This window comes from Uranotaenia lowii, chromosome 2 (genome assembly GCF_029784155.1).
Source record: "Uranotaenia lowii strain MFRU-FL chromosome 2, ASM2978415v1, whole genome shotgun sequence".
NCBI classification, from domain to species: domain Eukaryota; kingdom Metazoa; phylum Arthropoda; class Insecta; order Diptera; family Culicidae; genus Uranotaenia; species Uranotaenia lowii.
The window spans coordinates 171,176,246-171,189,307 of NC_073692.1; the positions used below are offsets into that span (position 1 = coordinate 171,176,246).

The 13,062-nt window shown below is 36.6% G+C and overlaps 1 protein-coding gene across 2 annotated transcripts in view; it reads left to right on the forward strand.

The window, feature by feature from the left end:
• Positions 1-13,062, forward strand: part of LOC129749797 (netrin receptor unc-5-like) — a 555,087-nt gene that overhangs the window by 516,232 nt on the left and 25,793 nt on the right. For both annotated transcript variants that reach the window (XM_055744887.1, XM_055744888.1), the window contains exon 9: positions 6,448-6,832. In XM_055744887.1, coding sequence (XP_055600862.1) covers positions 6,448-6,832 — 385 coding nt within the window. The remainder of the gene's footprint in view (positions 1-6,447; positions 6,833-13,062) is intronic.

The window sequence follows — 13,062 nt, forward strand, 5'->3', positions numbered from 1 at the left end:
CAATCTCAATAAACAGGTTCGTAAAAAAGTTACCTTTATTTTGAGGTGAATTATACCGTTCTGTTCATCGCAATGCAGATCAACATCGCCTTGTTTCGAGGTCCTCGAAGAGTAACAATACCTTTTTTGGATTTACCTTATTTTCTAGATGAATTCTACCTTTTTTGTCTGCTCGATTCAGGTAAACGTTACCTTTTTGTGAGGTGGCTTTCACCACAGTGAGGTAAAAATTACCTTTTTGGATTTCACAAGCATTCACCTTTTTATCTCGGTAGATTTTACCTTTTTATTATTTTCCGTGTAAGATTTCGAAAAGAGTTGTATAAGAAGTGGAATTTAAGACACCCTTCCAGTCGTGTCACCTGCAGAGTTGCGAACTGTTTTTCATAAAGTCTGGAAGTTTTGAAAAAATATCTGGAAAAGTCTGGATACCAGTCTTTGTATGTGGTGACCTTTTTCTCAATGATGATGACAGTCTCGTTAATATCGTATCAATATCGTATGGTTGCTACCTCTATCCTGAGGATGCCAGATTCCCCGGTTTTATCCGGGATTGTCCGGATATTTAATACAAAATTTGACAAAAGTACAGCCCGGTTGCCTGATTTTCATTTAGAAAGTCCGGATTTTACCCGGATTTATTCATTTTATATGTCAAAACTAACACAAAAACCAAATTGTGTGGTAAATTTTTTTATACGATCAAAACAAAATTTTTGAGCAGGTTTTAAAAAAAGAATCTCGAGAAGTTTTTTGAAAGTCTAGAATATGATTATAAACCTACTGACGACAAAAAATTCTTTTCAAGTTTTTTTCTTGATTTGTGTTGAGTAGTTCCTGGATTCTGACGAAGTTTGCCCGGATTTATGGTCGACATTTTAAAACCAAGTGCTGAAAAAAATATGGCAACCTTACTCTATCCATACCTTGGAATTACAGGCTGGGACTTTACGTGCTTTGCAGTATTCCCCATTTATAATACCTTTTACATAGTTGTTTTACTAGTTTTTGTAATTTCCTGTTTTATTACACTATGCCAATATCGAATTTTTATTCTTTTGTTGAACAATATATGTCCAAACCCAAAAGTCTGAAATTGCTTGGAAGAATTGTCAAAAGTCTGGAAGGCTGGAAATCTGGAAAAATTACTGTCAGAAGTAAAAAAATCTGGAACATCCAGTAAAAATCTGGAAGGTTAACATTGGCAATAGATGGAAATTCACAAAACGAAAAAAAACCATATTAACCAATGCAGAACGATTTCAATCGATATTTCTGTCAAAAAAAAGCCTAATTTTTTTGATGTTTATTCAATTGAACAAAAACTGCTTGAATAAAAAATAAATAAAACATCGAGCACCTTTGAAGCATGTTTTCTCAAAACTCTCGTTTTATTGAAACTAACGAGTATCTTGAAGCCATTGATCACTGACATCCCAGACAACCAGAAGTCGTATTTTCTTTTACAGATTACATCGTATAGAATGTTATTTATACTCATTTTCGTATATCTGCACCTACAATGTCGGTTCATGCATATTTTTTATCGTATTTAAAAGCATTGCATGATTTTATTACGACAAGAAGAGAGATTCGTATTTATGTACATATGAACTCGACCTTTGTGTACGATAATTCGCAAAAAATCCGTGAAACGACCGATATACGGTGATCAGCCGTGCCTGAGATATTTTGTCGTGCTATGCATAAAATAATTCGAAATAAAAACGTATATAACTGCATTGATTCGTAATAATGTGCATGCAATCGTATACCTTTGCAAATTAATTCGCATGTCTGATTTTCGTAAAACGTATTTGCTGGCAATCGTAAAAGAATACAAAAAAGTTCAGTAAAATCGTTTATGATAATGGGACATCGATGATTGGAATCGATTTAAAGGTGGCTTCAAAATGTTGGTCTATTTTTAGATCATCGATGACGTGTTATACGATTTAAAAGATTTAAGTTATAGAAATATACGATTTGCTTTTGGTTAAATGCCTTTGAAGCAAATCCCCTTGAATTTATAAATCCCAGATAGCTTCGAGGAACCATCATGAGCTGCCGATCGTATGGTCAGGGGATCAAGTCCAGGTAATAACAATAAAATCAGCAATAATGGCAAATAATAAACTTGTACGATATAATCTTGAATGTGACAGCAAAAAATGCATTTCTTTGAACTAATCTCATTTTTATTATTTTTATGGATGAATAAACTGATTGGTATAAAGTATTTAAAAAAAAAAATAATAATCTTATTTTAATTCAACTGACGGAAAATGAGAGCCCTGCACTCAAGTCGCAAAAGACGACCAAATAAGTCGTCAAACTTTCCATATCGTTACGAAAAATGTCGTATATTACAACCTCAATCATCTATATGATAATGTAAATTGTCATAGTATATTCCAAAAAGAATCAGGGTACCGTAAAACGGGGTAACATTGATCACCGGGGTAAATTTGACCAACAAGAAACTTTTCCACATTATCAACCATAACTCAGTCTATGGTTTGAATTCTTGAAAACTGTTTACAACATTTGAAAGCCTATTAATTGAGTATCAAATAGGCAAAATTTGGTTTGTATTTAAATTTTTTTTCTGTTAGTAAAAAATCTAATTTCAAAAATCTAAATTATCTATTTTTTCAAGGCTCGCAAACAAACAGCTCTCCTGATGATTCCAAAAAGCTTTTAGAAGCAAACGAGTTGTTTAATGTGAAAGAACAACTTTTTTTCTTTGTATATGAACAGTTATAGTGCTATTTTTATAGGCATTTAATGATAAATTTTCGATATTTAAATAATGAGGACATTTTCCAAGAATAAGCCCGTATTGGACAAATGGTTAGGAACCCTAACAAATCGTCAACTTTGACGAAAAAAAATAAAAATGGAAATAGTGGGAGGGCCAAGGGGAATGTGTGAAGGTAAAATTTCATTTGTATTTTGAAGCTCAAACTATTTAGCAATTATAATTATTTTTGCCCCTAAATGTAGGCTGCATCATAGTTCTTTTTTCGATAATAAATATTTTGAAAATAAAACGTTAAAAATCCAGGTTAAATTGATAAACTAGTATTTTTAAATATTATGAAGGTGTTTTGTATCCTTTATGATGAAGAAAACGTGTTAAAACCGTCAGAATAAAGACTGATCAATGTCACCCCAAAGCATCAAATTCTGAACAGAGACGAAAACGATTTTTAAATCAAATTTAAAGAGGTCCAATAAATTTCTGAATCCATGTTTTACGTTCATAGGAGTCTAGTACTAGTTTTTAAAATCTAAAACATGTCACATTTCCCTTTACAGAAAAAATAATCGAATAATATTGAAAAAAGTGATCAATATTACCCCGGATTACGGTAGTCGTAAATGATGCGCATGACAAGTCGTGCAAATCGTAATTTAATACAATCCAAATCAAGAATATGTGTGCAAATGTACCTATATGACCTCCAAAATGATACGTATATACTGGTTTTGCTACATTATATACGATATGTTTACAGGTATATTTGCATCAGGGGTGTCAGGTGTCCTGATTTATCAGGATTTGTCCTGATTTTCGATAGACCGTCCTGATTTTTCAAAAATGCTTGAATTGTCCTGAGTTTTGAAAAATGGCCCTTAAAATGTCCTGATTTTTTAAAAATATCCAAATCATAACTAAATTTATTGTTAAATGATGAGAATATCAAACAAATCTTAATTAAAATAGTTTAACCTGTTAAACCAATGAGATTCTTTGATTCAAATGACATTTAAATGAGGTTTTTCTATATTAACTGCAGGCCAGCCAAGGTTATTCTCGCTTCAGTTGCATAATTCGAGGTGTCTTCAGCACCTATATTTCGCCTTAAGTTATGCAATCTAAGCAGAACTTCATTTTGTTTTCACCAATTGGGTGGTGTCCTGAAAAATCCTGATTTTTTCTTTGCGGTGTCCTGATTTTTGACAAAGCGACCTGGCACCTCTGATTTGCATGTATATTTGCGTTGCAAATTCGAAATACCCACCAAATGGTTGTCTGGGATTACACATGACACTCAGAACAAAAATCCAATCATTTTGTTACCTATCGTCGGTATTGCGAACCTTGTAAAATGAGACAAAAATTCCCTTTAGGAAAAGTTTAACTGTTTTGCCCGATTGTATCGTCAAAATTGCCTATTTTTCCTTGAAAGTTTGGGGCACTTTTCAACTAGGATAACATTTAATCAAAAGCGATCGATGCGCACTCTGGAATCGATATTGCTTACTGCTGAAAAAAATTACAAAAATAACAAACGAAATCGAGTAACCAGTCAGTACACGCTTTATTTTTAAACTCAAAATTAGGTTGTTCCGGTTCAAAACAGCGCTTCAGTGGCTTCCCTTAACTTTGAGTTCGACTGGGCAATCGCAAAACCAAGTTCTGACTGGCATACTCAAAACTAAGCTCGAAAACCGAATTCCAATTTGAACTTTTTTATGCCTTTTTACTTAGCTACCCAAAAAGCAGTTCGGCAAAAACAAGGCACCAATGGGATCGGTTTTGAGTTTGCAGTTCGAACTTCGTTTTAAACCCTCGTAAGGAGGAAAAATGGAACTCAACTTAAAGTTCATAGAATCGAACTATGTTTTAAACCACGGTCAAACTTAATTTTGAGTACCAAAAAAGAAGTGTGTATGGTCAGTGTTGAAACCTTCTGTCTTTACAAGGCTTATCTAAATACCAATCAAATTTGAATTTTACTGAAGCCAGCGATGCCACAAAAAACTGTATCCATCAGTGCAACAAGGGACAGCTAATAGGAGTGAAATTGGAGTGAAGGCTATTGCTTTCTCTGTTTAACACATGAGAAATCGTATACCAGGATAGTGAGCGCGCTCATCGCCTATACTACCCAGCGGACCCGAAGCAGAGATCGTCGATCAGCAGGAGTAGTAGCCGAGAACACCCGACGAATTTGGCACGACCACCGAAGCAGTTGATTCTCAGCCTCAATCGACCAACCACCGCTCGACATCGGAATTGAAGTTCGTTGAACACTAGTTAGATAAGTTAGCATGCAAAGTCAAATAAAGTGAACTTGGAAATATTATTAGTTTCAATAAACTGGTTGTTTCCTATCGTAATTGTGCCGAGTGTGTCCAGTGAGGTATCAGGATTCTGGAAAGGCCAAATTTACCTCGAATTCTAGAGAAATCAAACATTTGGACGGAAGGATCTACCGTAAGTAACCGTAGATCCTATAGTAGGATCTATTCGCCAACAACACAAGTTCTGATACTTTAGGCAAGAACGAACCTGGTCGTTTCCCCAACACAGACGATACAGATAATTCTGTGGCACCGTGGATTGAGACTCACGATGTCTTAGAAGTCTTCTTTTCCTTAAAGGATTTTTTTTTTCAGGATGATTACTTATTTTGGCTATGTTAGTAGTAGAAGAAGAAGAAGAAGAAGAAGAAGAAGAAGAAGAAGAAGAAGAAGAAGAGTTATTGAAAGATTTCAATACCAGCTAATTTCTAATTTAATGATGCAACATTGTAGTTGTTAAGGGAGGTTTGTTAAAAGGTTTGGAAATTAGTTTACAGTGCTCTAGAATATCTTCATAAAAAATCACAAACAAATACTTTTCAATGTTTAAAGTTAAACTTTTCAATACAATTTTCTATAGCTTTTGTAGCTGTATTGAAGCGCATATATATAAGGTTAACGAAATACGCTTTACAACAATGAATATTTTTGAAACCCCATCCTTTGCTTGCAAAACGTGTTGGACTAAAATTTGTTGCTTGAGAATAAAAGGTCCGATTACAGAGTCGCTCAAAACAGTGGTATCAGAATATAACTGCAAAAGTTTTATCTTGCTTCATCTTAGGCATAGATTCTCTTATAATAGTCTAAGTTATTCACAGTCATTATACTGAAAAAAAAAAGAAATTAAGCTGACATCCCTAAAACTGCATACCACACAGAGACACGAAAGAAGATTTTCCTGCCAAGCATTTCATCCCGAACCATTTGTCTAGCTTTGTACAGTCAATGCTCCGGATTCATCTCTGCCCATCCTCCGGCAGAGACAAAGCTTCCAAAATCTTCAAACGAAGTCATTCAACCAGAAACGGAACCAGGCCACCATCTGGTGTCCCGCTATCTGGTGATATCTTGGCCATCTCGAGGCCGGCTACTGTACGCAATGAAATTAGTGGCCTAATTAGATTTTTATTACATTCCATCCGGTACTATGCTCTCGCTCTCTAGGACGCCGGGTCAGGAGGATCCAAACCCAGATTCCCACCCACCGCGTGCCTCGCCTAGCTAGACGTATCGTTTCACATTTATTCTCATTTCTTCTGCTGCTGCCACCATCCAAACCAAGAAGACATTGCCCAAAAACTTTTCCATCACTGAACATCACTTGTCCTTTTCTTGTCTTTTTCGTTCCAGAAATGCCATCCGAGTACTTCCCGACCGAGAGCAAAAAGCTAACCCATTTTCAGCCCGATTTGACACAGAATACGGTGGCCATAAATTACGAATATCCCCTGACGCCGCACCACCTTCACCCGTCGCCGGCAGCAGTTGCCAATAATGGGGGGACGACGAATCCACCCCACCATTTGCTCCACCAGCAACAGCTTCCACCCCCACTGGGAGGGACGGCCATTACCCTCACAGGACAACAACAACAGCAACCGAACGGAGGCGCCACCATTGGCGGCGGAGGAGGTCATCATCATCATCAGCATGGAGGAAGTTCGCTCAAAAATTCACTCCCATTCCCCCGGTCCAGCTCCGAACATCACTACGATGTGCCCCATTTGTGTAACAAGTAAGTATCGCCCCTTTCCGCTTTTAAGTAAAGTCGCTTGCTAGCTCGCTCTATGATTTAGTGAGGGATTCAAATGTGATAACATTTTCCTTAACGATGTCGCCAAAAAATTTTCGGGGGACCTTTTCCAACGATTAATAATAATTAGCAAGGTTAGGGAGCGAGCGGCTCGCAAATCCGAAAATAGCGCACATTAACGAGATTTTACAGTTATGCGCCATTATTGATGGCGCCTAGATGGAAACTTTAGAATTACTCGGTACAAATTTAAAATAAGCATTTTCTTAGCTTTTCTATTAACTTCAATTCAAATACTAGCTTTTAAAAGTCAACTAAGGAACGCTTAAAAATATTCAGGTTTCATATAAGAAATTCAAATATCTACCTATATAGTTGGAAGCTAAATAAACTGTTGTCTAAAAATGCATCGATTTTTTTACGTAGAACAACGACTTTCCATAACACCATATAGATACAAATTTGAGGTGGCAAAACTGTTTTACTGTAAATTTTTTTTTCATGTGAGTAGAGAACACCCCCTGGGATCGGAGTTGAACTCAAGCCACTACTCTCAGCCCAACTTTTCAAATCGGTTTTATTTAAACATACAAAACAAAAATAAGGCAATCGACGTGTAAAAGCCAAAATAAAAATTAAAATACGCAGCCTTTCTGTTTTCGTTTGAACGCCAACAGTGGACTGAGTCGATTTGGGGTCATTTACGAGTTTCTCAAACGCTGAGGTCTAAAACTTCATTTAGGTTCAAACTCATTAATGATTTTTTTCTGATAAATTTGGAAGCAATGTTTACATTATTTTTTCCCTTTATTCGCGTATGAAAAAATTGCTAAAAAATGAACATAACTTTTCTTTCTACTCTAAAAGCGAGCCATCTAACCGTTTTTGTGCCAATTTATAAATTCTTTAACGGAAATTTTCTGCTTAACAATTTTATGGTTGTTCTTATCGGACAACCGAGTTACACGAAAAGGTATCTTTGTTAGGGTTACCATATCCCGCAATGCTGCCTGCTTTTTCAAAGAAAAAAAAGCCCGGTCCGGTCCGGTTTCTCAGATATCGAGGTGCGGGTGCTCGGATTCATCCAAAATCTAAGCAAAATTCCATAACTACACCTTTTTTTACATAATGCATGATTTTTTGAGCTTGTTTCCCCGAAAGATACGTGCAAACAAGTTTTTAAAATGAAAATTTGAACTGAATACCGCTAACTTTTTCTCTTGAATTTTCATGAGAAAAGCATGGATTTTGGTCAGATTTGCAGATCTGGATTAGAATGTAGATTTGAATACGAATCAGTTTCAGTACAATGAACAGAATAAAGATAGCGATCAGAATAAGGATGAGGTGAAATGTCCGATTTTGGATCGATTTTTACTAAATGAACATGAAATTAAAGAATTCATTAAACAACGCTTAAAATTGAAGATCGATCTACTGATGTATGTATAAGAATATGCCTTTTGAAAAAGTGAATTCATTAATAAGTAACGTTTTGTAACGTATCATTTGTGTTTCATGTAACTATTGTAAAAACCCATCAACATTCACATCTCATCAAATTGATTTCCAAAAACATTTTTGCTGAAATTTTGATTTATTCATATTCAGTTTCACCATGTTATAATTGTTTTGTTTTTTCCTGGGAAACTAAGGTCAAACAACCAAGACTGATAATTTTCAGTCAATGTAGTTTCATACTGACATACTAACTGAGTCAATGTCATTAAATGAATATCATAGTCACCGACGAAGAGAGCAACCAACCAAACAATGTCAGTAAGTCGTTGACCTTCACTAAAAATTGTTGCGTGACATTGATATACGCGAGTACCTACTGATATCTGTACATGTGCAACAATTTCTTCGTCTATTTTCGGTGTGATTTGTGGTAAAGTTTCGGAATTCGGTTCAAGATGACAAGTCCGGAGCCTTCCCAGGATCATTCAGGAAGGAAGCGGAAAGTTACCGACCTAAGCTATAATTCCATAGCTGTGAACTTCATTCGAGAAACACGAGTAGAGCAAACAAACATTTTCAACTGCATTATGGTTCCTGAATGCAGCTATTCCCAGAAGAATAAACTGGATAAAGAAAATTTCATAAGACACATGCGGAACAAACATCCGGAAGTTTCTATGCAACATGGATTGCTTACGGATTCTGGATTGAAGTGTCGCAGAGTGGTTGCCCCGCGTAAGATAGCGATCGATCGCCAGCTTTTTATGGAGGCTAGCATCAAATTGGTCACTTTTCACCACCTTCTCCTGTGTGCTTTTGAATGGGAAGCTTTGTGGATGATATACGATCCCATAGCGGAGGCGCTTAATGTAACCCTTAATCGTACCAATATTAAAAACCATCTTGCAGTTGCTGCGGACCGTATCCGAATGGAAACAAAAAAAGAAGTGCAGAATATTTTGATTGCCATCAAAATTGATTCTGCCTCCAAACATGGCAGACACATTTTGGGTATAAATGCTCAATTTGAGAAAAACGGAAAGTCAATCATTCGAACTTTGGGTTTGTTTAAATTTGTCTAATGGTTATTTTACATATTAATTTACTAACAACTTCCAGCCATGCTCGAAATTCATGACCGCCAAACTGCCGCTTTAATAAAAGATAAAATTTTACAAATCCTTGGCCAATATGGAATTCACTTATCACAAATTTATGTAGTTACCACGGATAACGGCAGGAAAATGATTTCTGCTATTAAAAAATTGCAAGAGCAATTAGAATCATCGACTCCTCCTTCCGGTAATTAAATCGATGACATGAACGAAATTATGGGAAAAGACTACGCAGAATTTGTGGCAAGTGAATTTGAACAAATTTCACTTGTTCGCTGTGCGGCTCATACCCTCCAGCTAGCCATCCACGATGCCTTTCCTAAAATGGATCCCAGCATGAATGCGTTGACTGATTTTTCGAAACTTGTCCGACATGTCAAATATAAGTCGTATTTGGATACTAATTACATCAAACTTCCCCCTCTTTGGTCCCCAACTAGATGGGGAGGAAAATACAAAATGGTCGCGACAATCATAACCCAAGAAAATTCTTTTCGCAGCATGAGTGAGACATTTGACGAAATGGATGAGTTGTTCCATTGCTTTTTAAAAACAATTAATAATCTAAATAAACTTATTCTAGAAATATCGGAACAAGTTTTGCTGAAAATGTTTTTTTATTATGTCTTTTAAATATTCCAGGGGTTTATTTGTGACATCAGCAAGCGAATTCGTTCTCTGGAAAACAACCATAATGAAGAAGGACAGATTGAACCCAACGAGTCCAGTGGCTTGGCTGATGAACCAAGGGGCAGAGATTCGATTCTAACAAAACTTTTTGGTGGTAGAATCTCGAACATTCGTCAAGCTTCCAAGCCCAAGTACAGGCACTTGGATGTGAGCAAAGAAGGCCTTACGAATTTGATATCTGGAGTCATTGGTTGCCAAAAAGGGACACAGCCTGAGCTGCATGCAGTAGCAATGGTTGTCTTGTCAGCATTTTTTATACAAGTAAGCGTAGAAAGAGCTTTCAGTGCCCTTGGATTAGTGCTGTCCAATTTACGAACAGGACTGAATGAAAAAGTTTTATCGGATATCCTGACAATAAGACTAAATCATGATTTATCTGATGAGATACTACCTACTTTGCACACATGTAACGAATCCGGTGTGAACTTATCTTAAATGTATCTCAAATAAATGTAAATTTGGTTTTAATTTAAAAAAAAAAACACTCCTTGTATTTTTTGTAGGAATGATGCAAGCCGTGTCAGCGGGGGGAGGGGTCTTTAGGAGTTAAACCCATCCAAGGAGATTTTTCCGAGTTAATTTTTCAGTGCAAGGAAACGGGTTCGCGAATTTCAATTTTTTTCATATTGAAACCCAAAACTTATCACTGAAAACCTTTTTCTTGTCTTGAGAATGAGGTTTGATTGTAAATGAAAAAAAAATCGTACATGCAATTAAACACTTTATGCTAATATGAAATATTTTTAAAGAAATATAATTTCAGCTTCAATTTTTCATTTTTTATTCAAAAACATCACAATTTTCAGAGTTTTATAATATCATTCCTATTAGGTTTGATTAAGATAATTTGAATATGCGTTTATTGAATCGAACAACATGTGAGCGAAGGTTAATGTTGCATGACACTATCGATGTGATTGCTTATGCTGCTCAGGTTAAACTCGCGTGACATTAGAGCAAGTTCACTGGTGTTGGGAAAAAAGTGGTAGAAATTTCGTCACTTTTTGCATATTTTGAAAATTTTGCCATGCAAAAACATTATCAAGATCAGTGACCTTCATGTTTTTCTACAACGCGTGTTCTATTTTCGCATGCTGTGATGCAATAATAGCAATATTTCTATCACATACGGCTGAAATAGAAACAGTGTTGTAAAAAAATACATCGCCCAAAGATCTTGAAAACATTTTTGCATGGTAAAGTTTTCAAAATGTCAAAATTTCTACCACTTTTTCCCAACACCAGTGAACTTGCTCTTATTGATATGAATGGTCGTTCCTAGTGCTCAAATTTTTTTGTCACGACATAGTAAGCTTATGTCGCTGACACAAACTCTATGTCGCTTGACATTGATATTCTCAGGACTATCAAAGTCGAGCGACGTTGGCTGTCTGACGATGACTTTTTGCAGCCTTGCAAACAACTCTTCACTCAAATCTTTCCTGAGAAAATTGTACGTTAGATACATAAGTATAATTTCAAGTCCTGAAACCAGCGGCTTTTTTTTTTGATTTTGTGACCTGATTTTTCCATTGTGCATTGAATTGGTTTGGACCAAATGTCACTTTTGTAACAATTGACTAATAGAGAAAACGTGTTGATTCTTCAACTTTTCAAATATTTACATAAATTCAGGAAATCATTCCAATCCTGTAATATCGTGAAACATTCAAAACTTAGTAGTTTTTTGTAATTCAAATGTTTTCTCCAGTGTTTTATTGAATGTTTTCACCAAATATTGTGATGCTCCAATAAGCTCATTACAGGTTGCATACATGGGGAAAATTCTATAATTTGAATTTTCCTCATGCAGGTTAATCATCAAAACACCGCAAATGACAAGTTCTAATGATAGCGCTATGGACTATTGCTAATTGGATATCACAAAACCCACCTCGACCAATCATGGTCCTGGTGAAAATGTACCCAATTTTCCCTGATTACCTGCGTGTACGAACATACCTATTGCTAGGTTGTTCGGAGAAAATGACACGCGTTTGAAATACGACGGTCGATGGGCGATTTGCTCTGAATTGTGACGCCGTTGACACAGTGTTGACATTTCGCCTTGCTCGTTTCGATCGGGCAAAATATTGTATGTATGCAAAATGCTCGAGGCGACTTGTTTTCTACCCCATTCCACACCATCCTACTCCACCATGGAGCATGATGACGATGATGATGATGGCGGCGGCGATATGGCCGTTCAATATAATTATCCGATGAATGATTGCAACTTTATCACAGTTGACTGCACTCTGTCCATAATAATTACCCATGAACATATTGGCCGGTCCGTGCGTCTCGTTTGGTCTTGGACCAGCTTTGAAAAGTGCAACCATCATAAAATGCCAACCTTTTCAGCACGCGCAGCTCGTCAGGTCCATAATTGGAAAAGCCCGAAAATTGTTCGGTGACGCTTCACTAAACCGAAAATCAAACTTAATTGGGAAAAATGCTGCTCTAAAGCACCGACGATTGACCAAATGGTGGTACATTAGTCGAATTTGCCCAGCCGGAGTTCGGCGACGATGAATGGCGTTTTAATTTTGTGACGTGTATAATTTCACCGCTCCTCGTTCGAATCGTGCAAAGTGGCGTCAAGCGAATGAAGTGAGTCAAGTGAGTGCCTTGACAACCAAACAGCAATAAAATTACCAGTGCAGGAAAACTGCACAGCATTTCGCATGATACGAATTCCGCAAACAATCTGGTCCGGCATTTATGACTCTATAGTCTATGGTTGACGGTACATTGCGGTTGTTTTCTGAACAACCATTCAGTCGAATGGAGGCCAACTAAAGTTGTTTGGTTTTCAAAACTGTAACTGAATCTCGCCGAATGCTATCCCTCTGAGGGCTGAGGGCTGATGGCAGCTGACTCACCGAAATCTACCCGGGAGACACTCCGGATGGAAATGAGCGCAGAACAACAATTTCAGTTCTC